Source organism: Pantherophis guttatus, chromosome 1, assembly GCF_059756535.1.
Source record: "Pantherophis guttatus breed Tessera chromosome 1, ASM5975653v1, whole genome shotgun sequence".
Classification (NCBI taxonomy): Eukaryota; Metazoa; Chordata; class Lepidosauria; order Squamata; family Colubridae; genus Pantherophis; species Pantherophis guttatus.
The window spans coordinates 346,859,183-346,876,497 of NC_142063.1; the positions used below are offsets into that span (position 1 = coordinate 346,859,183).

The 17,315-nt window shown below is 41.6% G+C and overlaps 1 protein-coding gene across 1 annotated transcript in view; it reads right to left on the reverse strand.

Annotated features, from left to right (window-relative positions):
- CPD (carboxypeptidase D) overlaps window positions 1-17,315 on the reverse strand; it is a 49,406-nt gene that overhangs the window by 9,148 nt on the left and 22,943 nt on the right. Inside the window, exons 8-18 of the mRNA XM_087890301.1 lie at window positions 16,992-17,101; window positions 13,748-13,850; window positions 11,100-11,242; window positions 10,326-10,495; window positions 7,351-7,662; window positions 5,434-5,629; window positions 3,870-4,005; window positions 2,567-2,707; window positions 2,327-2,422; window positions 1,049-1,113; window positions 151-282 (exon numbers count right to left, since the gene is read on the reverse strand). Coding sequence (XP_087746427.1) covers window positions 151-282; window positions 1,049-1,113; window positions 2,327-2,422; window positions 2,567-2,707; window positions 3,870-4,005; window positions 5,434-5,629; window positions 7,351-7,662; window positions 10,326-10,495; window positions 11,100-11,242; window positions 13,748-13,850; window positions 16,992-17,101 — 1,604 coding nt within the window. The remainder of the gene's footprint in view (window positions 1-150; window positions 283-1,048; window positions 1,114-2,326; window positions 2,423-2,566; window positions 2,708-3,869; window positions 4,006-5,433; window positions 5,630-7,350; window positions 7,663-10,325; window positions 10,496-11,099; window positions 11,243-13,747; window positions 13,851-16,991; window positions 17,102-17,315) is intronic.

Genomic DNA, 17,315 nt, shown 5'->3' on the forward strand with positions numbered 1-17,315 from the left:
TGCGGGGGTGCTACAAAGGTTGTAATTGTGAAAAATCGTCGTAAGTCACTTTTTTCAGTGCCGTTGTGACTTTGAATGGTCACTAAACGGACTGTTGTCAGTCGAGGACTACCTGTAATTGACATCCAGCGACAGCCCATCCAAACTCACCTCCACCAGCATACTGAGAAGCGATTTCTTATTCTCTGTCCACAGAGTATGGAGCTGTCCTGCGCTCGGGAAGTAACAGCAACCGGTGTATACTGTGATCTCTGGGCAATGCCCATATGTGACACTGAAATCCTGGAGAAATAAATAAAGAAGAGGGTTTAGGTCAAAAGAAAGATAGCCCTCTATTAAAAAAAAACAACCCTCCCAATCAGCAAAAGATTACAGGTTCTCCTTGACTTATGACCCACAATTGAGCCCAAAATTTCCATTGCTAAGTGAACAATTTCCATTAAGTGAGTTGTGCCCCATTTTACGACAATTCTTGCCGCGGTTGTTAATAGCAATAGCACTTGGAGTTATATACTGCTTCACAGTGCTTTTACAGCCCTCTCTAAGCAGTTTTTACAATGTCAGCCTCTTGCCTCCAACAATCTGGGTTCTCATTTTACCCACCTCGGAAGGATGGATGGCTGAGTCAACCTTGAGCCGGTCAGGATCGAACTGCCAAATTGCAGGCAGCCGGCATTCAGCAGAAGTAGCCTGCAGTACTGCACTCTAACCACTGCGCCACCGCGGCTCTTATAAGCAAATCAATGCAATACAGTTGTTTTGGGAACAATTGACTTTGCTTGTCAGAAGGTCCCAAAAAGGGGATCATGTGACTCCGGGACACTGCAACCATTTTAAATATGAACTAGTTGCAAAGGATCTGACTTTTGATCACCTGATCATGGAGATGCTGCAATGGTCGTAAGTGTGAATCATAAGTCACTTTTTTTCAGTGCTATTGTAACTTCAAACAATGAATGGCTGTAAGTCAAGGACTGCCTGTATTGGTAACCTTGATTTTTTTACACAATCTGCATGATGAGCACCAAAATAACCATCTCGGAAATACCTTCATGCTCCCTAGATGGCTGTGCCATTGTGCTCCGAGCAACACACCTCCCGGGATGTTCTCATCTGCAAAAGAGTCAGAAATCAGCAATTCTTCCTTTAGTTTATTTTATCCCATTTTTCTTTTCTTTTTTTAAAATTTTTTTATTAAGTTGCATAGTAATACATGAACTATCGGTTAGACAGTGTTAATATAAATATAGAATGAATACATTCTTCACTTATTATATCTCATATTTTACTCCCTTATTTAGGTATCTAAGTTGTTCCTTTTCCTTTCTTTATTCTATCTTCCAACCATTTATACCGTAGTCCCCACACCGTATAATATTCCGATTCCTCTTTCTCATCAATCTCATGTGCTAATTTACACATCTCAGCGCATTCTAAAATTTTCCAAATTAAATGCTTTTCCGGTGGTATTCCTTTTTCTTTCCAATACTGCGCATATGTTATTCTGGCTGCCATGATAATGTGTATAATTAAATATCTCTTTCTCTTCTCATATGTCCCATTTTTCAATCCCACCCGTTATACTTGCAGTCTGATTCTGCAATCCAGAGTCAGCTCACAGCAATCAGTCCCAAATGCTTTAGGACAGGGGTCTCCAATCTTGGCAACTAAGCCTGGTGGACTTCAACTCCAGGAATTCCACAGCCAGCAAAGCTGTGGGAGTTGAAGTCCATCAGGCTTAAAGTTGCCAAGGTTGGAGACCCCTGCTTTAGGACGTTGTCATTGATGGGATTCAGCTGGTTCGGACAAAACAGATGTTAATTTAAATCTGGTTTGCTGAACCGGTTGTTCCAAGGACTGGCTGACCCCACCCCACCCCACCCCTCCCCTCCCAGGAGTCTCCACAGAGCGCATTTTGGATGCCAGGTAAGTGCAGGGCGCGTGTGGAGGCTCTGGGAGGGCGAAAAACGGGCCTACCTGAAGTCCAAAAACGGGCTTGTTTCCGTCTTCCGGAGGGCCTTTGGTGCCTGGGGAAGGCCGTTTTTGCCCTCCTGGAGGCTCCAGGAAAGTCTCTGGAGCGTGGGGAGGGCAAAAAACAGGCCTACTGGAAGTATGGAAGTCTAGAAAGGGGCCCATTTCCAGCCTCCAGTGCCTGTGGGAGGCCATTTTTACCCTCCTGGAGGCTCAAGGAAAGCCTCCGGAGCCTGGGGAAGGCGAAAACGCCCCTGCCCGCTGTGGTGCAGGAGGCCGAGTAGGCCACGCACCTGGGCAGCGAACTGGTTGCTGAAATTTTTCAATCCCACCCCTGGACGTTGTAGGCACATACCTGATTTGTTTGGACAGTTTGGCTGTCCTAGGTGCATCGTAGGATGGTTGTTTGCATAGACAGAAGCCAAATGTTTCAGAGTTTCCTTATTTTCCACTAAAAACAAAAACAAACCAGTCAAATTTCTTTTTCAGAATGTTTAGGGGTTTTTTTTGGCATCAAGGACCAAAGCAGAGTAAAAGAGACAGTCTGAAAAGATGTTTTGCAAAGCACCAGGAAGGAAAAAAAAAACCAGCTCACCTGTTTGCACTGGTTTGTCATACGGGTAAGTAACAAGGAGGGACCCTCCGTCTAAGGCAACGGAGAGGCTGAAGTCCTGCTTCTGTATCAGGTTCTCCATGATGGCTTTGGTTTCGGGTTCCCTCACCACGGAGGAATTGCCTAACGGAATAATCAAGGGATTTTTCACAGTAAGAGAGACAAGCCTCCCCATTCAACCTTGATGTGAATGCACCAGATGGTAGGTAACTGGTGGAGAACCATGTTGATCAGATTGCTATTCCAGTCTGTGGGCTCCATGGTGCTCCCCAAACGTGGCCATTTGCTTGGAGATGTTTGGTTATCTGGCTAGGTAATATCTTCAATGCTACAAGGGAGGGGGGTTTGTGGAATGTATGAGAGGAGGAGGAGGAGGAATGATAATGAAGAAGAAAATTTGAAGAAGGAGAAGGGAGGAGGAGAAATGATGGAGAAGGAGACTGGAAGAAGAAGGGAGGAGGAGGAAGAGGGCTATGGGGTCCCTAGTGGTCTCTGAGTTTGGTTGTTTTCAGTGCTAGAAGGGAATGGGGTTTGCTCTCTGTTTATATACAGTAGCTTGCAATGCCAGTGCTCATGTGTGTGTGGTCCTTAAATAAGCTGCTGTTTATTTCTTAATTGTTTCTTGGATGTTAATCTCTGGCTTCTCTGAAGGTGACTGCTGATGACAATGCTCTAAACAATAATCAACCAATACTCTAAACTACTAACTCAGAGATATAACCAAGCAGTAAACAGCAGCCTAATCAAGGACCCATCAAGGAGAAAACAACAACCCTGCAAACTTTGACAGGGCAAACTAAGATACCTAATCAGAGAGCCAACCCAACTCCCTTCTATCACTCAAGATGTTATCTGTTGGATAACTGAATGTCTGCAAGAAAGCAAGCAGGCTCAGATAGCAGCAAGGAATCCAGAGTTTAACTTGGACCTATATATGTTGTGTTCTATTGGTATTATTTCCATCTGTATGACAACTCACTGGCTATGCGTCTCTGGGTGACTAACAGAGGGTTAAAATACATAAAACAACAGAAGTTCTGAAAAACACATTATGCAAGAGACAACCTACGTTCAAAACATTAAATAAAACATATAACTTGAATAAACCAACCACTGGTAAGACATCTAAGCACACCAGAGGAAAAAACTGAATTACATGTAAGAACAGGTGATACATGATTAATCTCTACATGCTAAAACAAGGGATCAGAGGAATGGAACGTTCTGCCTTCCCTGGTGCAGATCAAGGGCAGCTCACAAAGGAACACATTAACCCTGCTCTTACTTGCGAAATCGGTGTCCAGATCTTTGCCGTTGGCATTGGCCTGTCCCAGTTTGGAGGTACAGTCGCCTTCCTGGGCAATCTCACGCCCATCTGGATTCAGGGAGGGTACAATCACTATTCTTGTCTTCTCAATCAGCTGGGGGGGGGGGGAACAGCCAACACAAAAATAAACCAGAATTGTATTTGCACAACATTGGAAAAGTGAGGAAACATCTACGGAAGAAGATATAATTAAAAAAATTTTGGACTGTGCAGAAATGGGACAGATTAACACTGATAAAGATAAAAGAAAAAGAAGATACAGAATATTTTTGAACTTGGGACTTGTTTTATCAATGGTTGGATAATAGAGGTAGAAATTAGGAACTTAAGAAGTATTACTATGTAAACAAATGGACCCAGATAGTACGACGTTCATTAAGCATATATTATATGTAAAGAGAAAATAAATAAAAAATATATTTAAAAGCCCCCTAAAAATAAACCATTTATATGGAGAATTAACCCACTCTATCTCACCAAGGAAGGTTGGGAAAACTGAAGAGTGGCTCCACTTTAACTCATGGCAAAGTTTCAAGGTTTGCAACCTTCTATTGAGGCTGTTGGGCACAAAACAGCTTTTGGAAGCAAGTTCAAAGAGTAACTTTCCTCTACTGAACAAGGTGCCTCTCTCTCGTATCCTGAAATCCATTTCAGCGGACTTTCATGAAATTGGGAAACATTCAAAGGTGGCTGTTTATCAATTATGGTTATGTAACTGAGGATTTTTACACATAATTTGAAAGGTACTGTGGTTGTTGCATTAAGTGATGTGATGGGCAATCCCCTGATCAGATTTGGATATTTTAAAACTCTTACATGGCAAACCCTCTTACAGGGTGTGTAGTATTTCAACATTTATAAGTAGAGGAAACAATGGGAAAACAGAACAAAGCCGTCTCATAAAATATACGGCAGAGTGACCACACATAAAAGGCCTCATCTGGAAAGCCCTGAGAGAAAAGCCCTGAGTGGCCTTTGCAGTCTTCAGATTTTGGATTACGTGAGATGCTTTTTCCATAGGGCTCTAATACATTCATGTTCCATCTAATCTGCTAAAGGCACCAGGTCTTATTTTCGGGGTAGGGGTGGGGGAAATGTCATCCACTGACTCACCTCACTTACGTGCATCACCCCTGGCCTCCTTTTCGCTGTCAGAGGTCTTCAGAAACTTCTTCTGCAGCCGGCAAGGCTTTCCTGAAGGCCTCTGCAGCCGGTAACAGAGCTACGGATCAATCCAGAGCTCTGTTACTGGCTACAGAGGCCTTCAGAAGTCTTGCCAGCTGCAAAAGAAATGGGCTGAGGTGTGCGGGGCCTGGCTGCAACTGTCCGAAGGTAAGTAGTCGGGCAGCTCCACCACCCCCATCCTAGCTTAATTTTTACCCTTGCACCCTGGAGTGGGCGGAGTCTTACTTAGGGCTTATATTGGGCACACGTGTAAAAATCAAGCTAGGAGTTACTTTCGGGGGAAGGTCGTATTTTGGGGGAAACACGATAGATACTTCCATACATGCAGGTCACCCACCTTTGTGATAGCCGTGTTCTTTTTGTAGTTCATGCAGAGGAACTCTGCCAGAGCCAGGAGCAGCTCGGTACCGACAGGGGCGTTACCATGGATGCCGGCAACGAAACGGATCTTCGGCTCTTCCGGCTCGGACTGGTTGGGTTTGTTAGAGATTTCCAGGGACCAAATGTGACGGATCTCACGACTCTGGCCCAAGCTGCCAAAATAAGAGAGATAAAAGTCTACTGGCTGCTTTGTAAAAAATAGAAATGGGCCATTTTGGGCTGCTTTTTCATTCTGCGGAAGTGCGAAACTACATTCCCACTTATGCTGAGACATTTATAGGAAGTTACTGGTACAGCAAGGAAACCACCTCCCACTGAAGGACCTCAAGATTGCTCCATGGGGAAAGAGCAACAAAACACCAACAAATGGAGACAGTTTCCAGCTACTTTTTAGGTCACTCAAGCTAAAAAATAATACTTTATTATCACATTTAAAATAGTATGATTTAATAGCAACAGCACTGAGACTTATATACCGCTTCACAGTGCTTTACATCTCTCTCTAAGTGGCTTACAGAGTCAGCATATGGCCCCCAATAATTCGGGTCCTCATTTTACCGACCTCAGAAGGAAGGAAAGCTGAGTCAACCTCGAGTTGGTCAGGATCGAATTCCTGGTTGTGGGTAGGGTTAGCCTGCAATACGGCACTCTAACGACTGCGCTACCACGGCATGATTTAAGCTTCTCATAGGTTTTTTCCTTTTTTAATTCATCCCACCCTATCCCAGGAAATATTCCCATATTTGTCAGTGATATAAATCACATTACTAAGGTTCTCAGCTACTGAATATAATAAGTATTTTGGAACTAAGAACAAGCGACAAAATATTTTTTGCCGACTTCGTGTTCTAAGGAAGAAGAGTGAATCATCTCTTCCTGATGCAGAATCCAACTTGCAGAAAAGTGCAGCTACCATTTTAAGCAGAAAGCCTATCTCTAATGATTTACCAATCAGACTAACAAATCTACTGTCTATGGCTCTGATACCAAAGCAATAATTTCAGAGCTTGCCCTGTCTTCCATTATTAGCAAAAGAAAAACACTGTTGAGGTAGTAAGAGATATTTCAAAGCTCAATCTGTAGAATACATTATTTAGCAATTATCAATGTAGAATTTAGTTTGTCTAAATTAGATGCAGTGTCGCAAAGGTGCTTTTTTTCAAGAGGTAGCTGGGCTTTCTTTTCTTTTTTTTCATTGGAGGACGTTTCGCTTCTCATCCAAAGAGCTTCTTCAGCTCTGACTGGATGGTGAGGAAGGGAAGGACTGATACTCCTTGCAGACAGCTGGCCATTTGTGTCCTTTTAGAGAGTCGTTGAGCTCACTTGGAGGTTTCTCTGTGTCCTCAGGTTCACCTGAGTGGTGCAAATGGTTCCTGTAGTTGCAATTTTTTTCCCTCTGGAAATCCATTCCTACTCTCACACCATTTTGCAGACTACATTAACTGGGAGCACCACTCAGGTCACCCTGAGGACACAGATAAACCTCCAAGTGCTTCAAAGACCCTCTAAAAGGATGAAAATGACCATCTGTCTGCAAGGAATATAAATCCTTCCACTCCCCACCATCCAGTCAGAGCCGAAGAAGCTTCTTGGATAAGAAGTGAAACGTCTTCAAAAGAAAAACCAAGAAAGTCCAGTTGCCTCCTGAAAAAGCACCTTTGGGATAACCAGGACCTGGATGATGGAGAATCTCTACAGACTTTTAGATGCAGAGTGTTTTTTAGAATGGCAGATGGACACACCCACTCTGGACCGCACTGTTGTATCAGGTCATTTTCTTTTGAAGTTTCTTTCAGGAACACATCTGTGATCCAGTGATGGAGCACAGCTGTGGTTTTCCAGAATGTAAATGTCTCCAAACACTATCCCATACCTAACAAGATTTGTGATTTCTGGATAATTCAAATTCAAGCCTCTGAGGAACATAGACAGATCTTTGTAGGGACGGTAACGTGAAGGCTGAACATCAGCTGAAGAAGCCAAGAGGAGATGCTCCAAGCCATTCTCTGCTGAGAGGTCTTTGATCAGGGTTTCTAATTCCTTGGTGACCGGCCCACTGGAGTCCGCCATGTTCACATGCGGTGCTGACCCTTCTTCAACTTTGGGGCCTTTTCGACTCAAAGTAAAGTTGACTTGTGCGGCATTGTTCTCTTCAACTTTGACCATCTTTGTCTCTGAATTATACCTTCCAGAAAAAACGGAAAGAAAAACAGGGAAAAATATGACAGACTGCAGTTTATTCTGTCGGAGGTAATAATACCAATCTTTGCTCGATCTAACAGGAAATCCTTGATTTGCAACTACAATTGAGCCCAACATTTCTGCTGCTAAGCAAGACAGTTGTTAAGTGAATTTTATCCCATTTTGCAACCGTTTTTGCTACAGTTGTTAAGTGAATTGTGACAATTGATAGGTTAGTAGCATGGTTGTTAAGTGAATCTGACTTTCCCCACTGACTTTGCCTGCCAGAAAGTCGCAATAGGGGATCAGGTGATCCCTGGATATTGCAACGGTCATAAATATGTTGCCAAGCATCCAAATTTTGATCACATGACTGTGGGGATGCTGCAACAGTCATTAAGTGTAAAAAAGCAGTCATAAGCCACTTTTTTCAGTGCCATTTTAACTTCAAACGGTCACTAAACGAATGATTGTAAGTCAAGGACTGCTGTACCTGTATCACAGTAAGTATCATTACCAAATCTAACCAGTTATTGAGGCCTAGGCTGATATGGCCATTCGGAATTCTGCAGGCTACGATGTTCCCACTTTCTTAAATCATTAATACTGCAAAAATTAAGCTGCTTCATTTAAATTTTACTGTAGCTTAATTGCAGGTGACCTTAATAATAATTACTCCTTGCAGACATACAGGTAGTCCTCGGTTTACAACAGTTCATTTAGTCACAGTTCAAAGTTACATCATAGTGACTTATGACCATTTCTCACACTTACGACTATTGCATCATTCCCCAGGGTCACATGACTTATTTTCAGATCCTTCGCAACTGACTCATATTTATGACGGTCGCAGTGTTCCTGGGGTTCCCATGATCCCCTTTTGCGACCTTCTGACAAGCAAAGTCAATGGGGAAGCCAGGCTCACTTAACAACCGTGTGACTAACTTAAGAACTGCAGTGATTCACTTAACAAATGTGGCTAGGAAAGTCGTAAAATGGACCAAATGTTACTTAACTGTCACTTAACAAATGTCTCGCTTAACAACATAAATTTTGGGCCCAATTGTGGTTCCAAGTTAAGGACTGCCTGAAGTCATTTTATTTAGTATTTTTTACAAACTGAGGCAGTTGAAACATTCTGATGCAAACCTCATAAAGAGGAACCACACACAAAAAAGAGATCCTTCTTAATACCCCCCCCCCCACGTTCTCTAATTTACTCTATGTAATTCGAACAGTAATAATGACTGTAACTGCCCCTATCTGCTGAGGCACATACCGCATTTCCACCTACATCTTACCACATCCTTTCTGACTTTTAATATGGGGAGTAAAAGCTGCAGCATTAGGGCTCTTTTGAATAGACCGAGAAGACATGCCGTCTGGGGGAATTCTGGGAGTTGAAGTTCACAGGCCTTAAAGGTGCCAAGTCTGGAGGACCCCTGCACTACAGTACAGCAGGAAGCTGATTCCTGTCACTTCAGCCTTCTGGCACACCTGTGACAGAATAAATCTCCAAAGTCTTAGGTAAAGTGGCCTTCCTCACAATTGCTCTCTCATTGTTTCAAGTGAAGATGCCAGGGCCTGGCTTGCCTGAAAGACGGAAGTTAAATCTTTCATGTTTTTTTTAAAAAAAATCCCCATCAATTTTCATCTTGCCTTTCATAGAAATCCAAGCTAAAAAAAAAACTGCCCACAAAATGTTTGCAATTTTTCTCTTGGGCAAGAGGGATTAGCTGCTGGTTCTCTACATTTGGAAGCCCTGAAGCTCCTCGTGTTCTTCTTTGGGATGATGTAGAGCAGGGGTCTCCAACCTTGGCAACTTTAAGACTTGTGGACTTCAACTCCGAGAACTGAAGTCCACAAGTCTTCAAATTGCCAAGGTTGGAGACCCCTGATGTAGAAGATACAAGATATTTCAAGAGCCTTAACTGTGCAGGATTAAGAGGCTTCTTCCCAATCTTCCATGTTCTAAATCTGAGTGAGAGGTGACTTAATTCAGTTGCTTCTTCTTCCTTGCTACTCCAAAGAGACAATGTTTTACTAGGACCATTTGCCAATAATCGCTTTTGTAAACTCCTGCCTGGTCATCCGTGATAGTATCCAGCTCCCTTGTCGTAGCCCTCTTTTTTGTCTTTAATCTTTTCGAGTGTAGGCGGTCCTCAACTTACGAGCACAATTGAACCCAACATTTATGTTGCTAAGGGAGACATTTGTTAAGTGAGTTTTGTCCCATTTTAGGACTTTTCCTGCCACAGTTATTAATGTGAATACTACTAAATTAGTAACACGGTTGTTAAGTGAACCTGGCTTCTTCATTGACTTTGCTAGTCAATTGCAAACGGGGATGGCATGACCCCAGGACATTGCAATGGTCATAAATATGAACCAATTGCCAAGCACCTGAATTTTGATCACATGATCATGGGGAGGCTGAAAAGGTTGTAACTGTGAAAAATGGTCATATGTCCTTTTTTAAAGCGCTGTTGTAAGTTTGAATGGTCACTAAATGAACGGTTGTAAATCGAGGACTTACAACAATAAGATGAAAAACAGCAGTTATCTTTTTCTCTCCGTAGGGAAGAGGTGATTTAATTCCAGCGCACTTAAGAAGAGCCCTTAGGTGAAAATGACGGATGTTAGATCATTGAAAGCCGCGTGGCTTACCCTCGGGCAGATGCCGTGATCTTGTACGTTCCTGGAGCCAGCAGGCGCCAATAATCCCCCGTTTTATAGGTGGAGACAGGGTGGTCAATGCTGGCAATGCTGATGGTCGCGTTCAAGATGCCTCGTCCATCCGTGGCATCCAAAACAAACCCAATGACACCTCGGTGGACCTAAGTGAAGAGAGATGGATGAACTGTGCAACAGAGAATCCGTTAGTCTTTGATCCCTCTCCCCAAATCCATGAAAAAACCAGGGCCAGGTAAAGAGTGCAAAGAAGGCCAACAAAGAGTATTAGCGGACTGGAGGAAGAATGGTTTCTGGAATTAGGTATGTCTAGTCTAGTGCAACGAAGGAACTGAGGTGGGGGACATGATTTCAGTCTTCCAGTATTTGAGGGGCTGCCACAAAGAAGAGGGGATCCACCTATTCGCCAAAGCGCCTGAAGGCAGGACAAGAAGCAATAGATGGAAACTAACCAGGGAGAGAACCAACCTAGAACCAAGGAAAAACTTCCTGACAGAACAATTAATCCGTGGACAATTAATTCTGAAGTTGCCATCAGAAGTTGTGGGTGCTCCATCTCTGGAGGATTTTAGGAAGAGACAGCCATTTGACTGAAATGTATGTAGGGTCTCCTGCTTGAGCAGGGGGTTGGACTAGAAGACCTCCAAGGTCCCTTCCAACTCTCTTATTCTGGTTGTATTTTTTCCTTGTGCAGTATGCAGCAGCATAGGTGAGCACCGCTTAATCGTGCGGGGCAGCAAATCATCTTACCTGCTTGATAAACTGCAGCAGAGACCGGCGGTTCTTCTCCCAGTATTTTGGCAACTCTTCTGCCTTGGGATATTTGACACAGCCCAACTCAATGGTCACCTCAAAGCAATTTGTGTTAAGGTAATTCCAATCCTGCATGCCACCTGAAACGAGGATTATCAGAAGGTAAATCAACGGCTTATGCTTAGCGGCAAATATCTTGGCAGCAGGAGAATAAAGAAAATTAATCCCCCAGAGATGAAATCCTAACCACAAAACTTGGAGGTTGTGGAGCAAAATACAGGTAGTCCTCGACTTACGGCCACAATTCAGCTCAAAATTTATGTTGCTAAGCAAGGCAGTTGTTCAATGAATTCTGCCCTATTTTACGACCCTTCTTGCCACCATTGTTAAGTGAATCACTGCAGTTGCTAAATTAGCAATGCAGTTGTTAAGGGAATCTGGCTTCCCCTTTGACTTGGCTTGTCAGAAGGTCGCAAAAGGGGATCACGTGATCCCAGCAGACTGCAACTGTCATAAATACGAGTCAGTTGCCAAGCGTTTGAATTTTCATCACGGGAGCGTGGAGTTGCTGCAATGGTTGTAAATGTGAAAAAAGGTCATAGGTCACTTTTTTCAGTGCTGTTGTAATTTCAAATGGTCACTAAAATAATGGCTGGAAGTCAAGGACCACCCGTAAAGCAAGATGTCATTTTAGGGAAAGGAGTTTGAAAGCAGAATCATTTTCAACTATACATTTTGCTCCCAAATTAGCAGTACAGGCAGTCCTCGATTTACAACAGTTCATTTAGTGACCATTCCGAAAAACAACACTGAAAAAAGATGACCGTTTTTCACACTGTCACGTGAGGAAAATTCAAACGCTTGGCAACTGACTCGTATTTATGACGGTCATGAACATGATCCCTTTTGTAGCCTTCTGACAAGCAAAGTCAATAGGGAAGCATGATTCACTTAACAACCGGGTTACTAACTGATCAACTGCAGGGATTCAGCTAACAACTGTGGCAAAAAAGATCATGAAATGGGGCAAAACTCATTAGTAATTGTTTCACTTAACAGCAGAAACTTTGGTGTAAACCGTGGTCATAGGTTAAGGATTAGCTGTATTTCTTTTATATCAATAGTACTGAATCAAATTCATGTGAAATAAGGACCAACCTAAAATAGGAAAAGGATTTAAAAAAAGAAAATGCCGAATAGAGTACAGAACTGTTTTCTTAAACACCTGTGCCTAGCGGTAGGAGGCAGTATTTATGTTTTTTTTAAATGGAACTTAAAGGATTGTGGTTGGAACACTATGCCATTTCCTTATTAAACACTAGCTGTGTTCACACACCGTGTAAACCAGGATTTAAAAAAAAATCGGGTTTGGACACTGTTAAGAGAATTTTTTTTTAATGTACACCTTTGTTTTTTTTAATAGTATGCTCCCATAGAGAGGGGCTTCTCAGGGTGCCGTCAGCCAAACAGTGTCGACTGGCGGCCCCCAGGGGGAGAGCCTTTTCTGTGAGGGCACCCACCATCTGGAACGAGCTCCCCCAGAGATACAGAGGATTCCGGATCTGCGCACTTTCCACCGTGCCCTCAAAACATTCCTGTTTCAGCAGGCCGGCCTGGCCTAACTTTCCCTTTATATTGCTTTTGATTTTATTTTAAACTGGGATGTCTTGAATTATCTAGGACCAGAGTGTTTAGTATATTTTAATTGGTTTTTTTTTAACGTTTGTATTACATGTATTTTTATTGTTCGCTGTTCGCTGAGTCCCTCAGGAATAGGGCGGTATATAAATTTAATAAATAAATAAATAAATAAATAAATAAATAAATAATAAAGGCCTATTTATCTGCCCTATCATGTATGTTAAGGGCTGAGGGGCCTGAAATAAAATCATCGTTAACCTGGGTGCTGAAATTGTGACCTTTAAGTATATCAAAATGGTGCTTTGCAACACTGACAGTTGCTTAGCTTGCAAAATGCTGTGGACAAAGAGGAAGTGTGCATTTAAAAGTACATGTAAAAAATAACCATGCTGTAACATTTAGGTTGGAGGAATGGACAACTGGCCCTGTTGCTATGCTCAATGGCAGAATCCTGAAAGTCATGTGATTTTGTGGTTTTAAGGTACATAATGAAATGTTGAATAATGGGAGGGGACCAAGCGGCCTCAAGCCGTCCCTTTTGACTGCTTGTCCAATTGACCCTCATTGCAATGTGATTAATGTAACTGACTTATGTTTGCTAATGCTTTAAATTCTAATAAACCTCTGGATCCTAAGCAAGATGCTTTATGGTGTGTTGTCTGTTCAATTGTTATTAAGTGCAGCTATGCTCAATAATTAGGTTTTTTTTCCCTGCCAACACATATAACAAGCAAATAAACATTTGTGATGGGCAGAGCAGTTCAAAGAAAGTGTTCCAAGTTCAAAGCTCCCTATCTCAAAGTCAAAATTATTTTGATGTTAAAACAAGACTTAAAAAAAAAACATTTTTCACAGCCCTCATCATGGCTGGCTTACAAGGAAAAGTTCTTTATCTTGAGAAACTCAGACCAACCCGAAGGGGATTTCGGATCTTATTCTCGCACATAAAGCCCACAGATGTTGTCGTTTCCCCCAAACAAACATCTCCAGCATTTATGCTTTACCTGGGACATTATACCAATTCGCTCCATTAGTGATGCCACGAGGAAAATATTCATCGGGATATATGTTGTCGCACGGATGGCCCTGGAACATTTCCACATTCTCCTGAAAGAGCAGAATACAAATTCGGGTTCATGCTGTTCATTCCTGCCTTACGCTTGAAAGTACAGAGAAGTTTATCATGCAAAGAGTTTTCATTTTTTTTGAGCAGTAGTGTGGGATAGCAGATCACAGGAAGGTGATGTTTCCTGTGATCTCATGTGACCTTATAAAAAAAGCTAAGCAGGCTGAACCTGTTCAGCACTTGGAAGGCAGACAACCAGGAAATCCTAAGGCTTTGAGCTAGACTAAGAAGTTGTAAAGCATGCCAGATGGAAAAGGTCAGTTGCTCAAGGAAAACGATATGGACATGTCAGCAGCAGCTCACCTTGACCCCAAAGAGACTTGAGTTTACACATTCTTAAATTCAGATTGGAAAAATCCAAGTCTTATGTCATTATGGATTTTTTTATATCGCTTTTCAGCTTCTATTCTAAACAGGGTACATATACAAGTAAGTAGTTTGTGAACGATCAACTCTAAACTACATTTTTATTCTTGTGGATGGTACAGGTAGTCCCCAATTTACAACAGTTCGTTTAGTGATCGTTCAAAGTTGCAACTGCACTGAAAAAGGTGATTTATGAAAGTTTTTCAGCTACAAACTTTGCAGCTTCCCTATGGTCGTGTGATCAAAATTTGGACGCTTGGCAACTGACTCATATTGATGACAGTTGCAGTGTCCCGGGGTCATGTGATGAACTTTTGCGACCTGATAAGCAAAGTCAATGGGGAAAGCAGGTTCACTTAACAACCAGGTTACTAACTTATCAGCTGCAGTGATTCACTTAACAACTATGGCAAGGGAGGCCGTAAAATGGGGCAAAAGTCACTTACAAATGTCTCTCTTAACAACAGAAATTTTGGACACAATTGTGGCTGTAAGTCTAGGAGTATCTCCATTTGAAAATGAAAATATGTGAAAAATTACCACCTATTTATCCCAACATTAATCCAATATACCATTCTCTTGCAATTTTAACCAGATAACTCTGAGAGACAATTAGGTTATGTGAGACTCAGGATCACCCACCAAGTTTCATAGTTGTCACAGAGTCCCTATTTAAGATTAAATTAAAAAGTTACAGCTTTCATTCCCTAAAATCCAAGCAACCTGTTGGTGCAAATGTAACAGAAGGAAAACTAGCAGGAACTACAATCAAGATAAGAAGGACCTGAATTTTTTTTTTGCAGAAATAAGTAAAACCAGAGAATTGGTTTTGAAAGTGTTGACTTGAGTTTATGCAGATCACATTGTTTCTAATATTTCTTTCCAGATACTTGGAAAGCAGGTCCTCTTGTAACATTCTAGTATATGCAACTAATAATTCAATTTTTTTTAGAACTTTAGTGCCTTCCAAACATTTTGTATTTAATCTTCCAGGATCCCCCGGTCAGTCATTGGGGTTACACTTCCTTTTACGTTATATCATTCATTTCTGGATTTATAAAATAATTACAGTGGCTGGTTTCAGAATGACATTAAGTCACAAATCTGAGGAGTAAATTTATTTCACAAAGCCACATGCAGGTCACAAAATGTTATAGGCAAAGTCCTTTCAGAAATTGCCAGAAAATTCTATTTTTTTGAAGGGACAAGAAGAAAAACTGTATTTAACTGATCCAATGTAATTTCAGTTGAATTAATTCTACAATCTACTTTTGGCCCTAACCTTATCTCTACCTCTTTGTTCTTTGTTCTTTTTTGTTTTTGTTTGACCTCCACAAAAGTCAAACTGAAAAAAGGTGTGTGAACTGTGGTTGCAAAGCACAATGGCTAAATTAACTTATCATGTTAAATAAACATTTCATTATGGTTTGGTGTAGGACTCCTTAATCTTTGTGATATTGTGAACCCCTTAAAAAGATAAATGAATTGGTGTGAAACTCTCTGCCCCGCTCTGAATAAAACAAATGATTTGTTTGCAGTTAGGGCAAAGAAATATATTCTTTACAAAGGGTACAACTTTCATCACATTCTAGAGTCTGACAATATTATTTATTTTACGTACTGCAATGATTAGCAGGACTCCTACTTACTAATATAAAGAAAAACAACTAAAACAGCAAAGATCCCAAAAGTGTTTTTTTCAAGAGGCAACTGGACTTTCTGGTTTTTCTTTTGAAGATGTTTCGCTTCACATCCAAGAAGCTTCTTCAGTGCTGACTGGATGGTTGGGAATGGAAGGATTTATGCTCCTTGCAGACAGCTGGTCATTTGCATCCTTTTAGAAGGTTGTTGAGGCCACCTGAAGGTTTACCTGTCTCCTGGGGTCACCTGAGTGGTGCAAATGGGTGTGGAGCCTTCTTGGAACTGCTGAAAGGACTGTGTTGTAGACTGAAGATGGGTGGTGTGGTATCCCTCCCCTTCTGTTGAGAGAGGGCTGTTCAATTTGGACATTGATGGCCTCTTTGACCCCTCTTTCAAACCAGGGTCCTCTCTATCCAAATTTGGACTTTGCTGTCTTCAAAAGAGAGGCCTTTGTCTTTTAAATGCAATTGACCAGTTGTCTGCAAGGAATATAAATCCTTCCCTTCCCTACCATCCAGTCAGAGCAGAAGAAGCTTCTTGGATGAGAAGTGAAACGTCTTCAAAGAAGAAAGTCCAGTTGCCTCTTGGAAAAAGCACCTTTGGAACAACCACGACACCATTTTACTATAATCCCCATCCCTAGTAAACACCATACATGTCCAATTTATACAGATAAAACTTTTGTTTTTCTCTTATCCAACAGAAACTTTCCCAGAGTAAACCTTGTGGTGAGATGGGTGACAAATAAGTTTAATAAATATCAGTAATAATAATAATCTCAAAAGGCAAGAAATTTAAAACAATGGCATCTTCCAGAAGGCCTTTCTAACAAGTTAGATAATGCCATTGGTTCATTATGCCATTATGTACTGCTCAGTTTTAGTTGCATTGCCTTTTAATTCTTGTAGGTACCTTACTGTGGATACTTTATACCACAGGCTATATAACTGCATTTCGTCTGCACGAGCCTGACAGCTTAAAAATACATGTAGCTTCTCTTAAGTTCCTTGTAACCCCCCAGAAATCATAACCCGCATATAAGCGTGTGTGATAAGTAAGCTAGTGGACCTCAGAGGTTCCAGGATCCGTTGGAGACACCTTCCAATAATTATTACCTTGGCATAGGCAAGAGCTAGCTGCTGAAAAACAGCATCATCAGGGGATTTACTGTATGTGGCAACTCCTAGCTGATCATCATCATAGGGGTAGTTAACCACCAGAGATCCTGCAAAGAGCAAAATATATATGTATGTATATATCTTTCAGGATTTTATTACTTTGAGTAAATTAATTGTAACATAAAAGGCAGTCGTTCTACCACCACAGTCAAGAACAATACTATTTGCTTAGATTTCGCAACCAGCCACAAAACTAATCCAGGTAAATAAAGACAACAATGAGAAAAAAATCCACCCAGGGGAATTCATCAAGAGATGGCA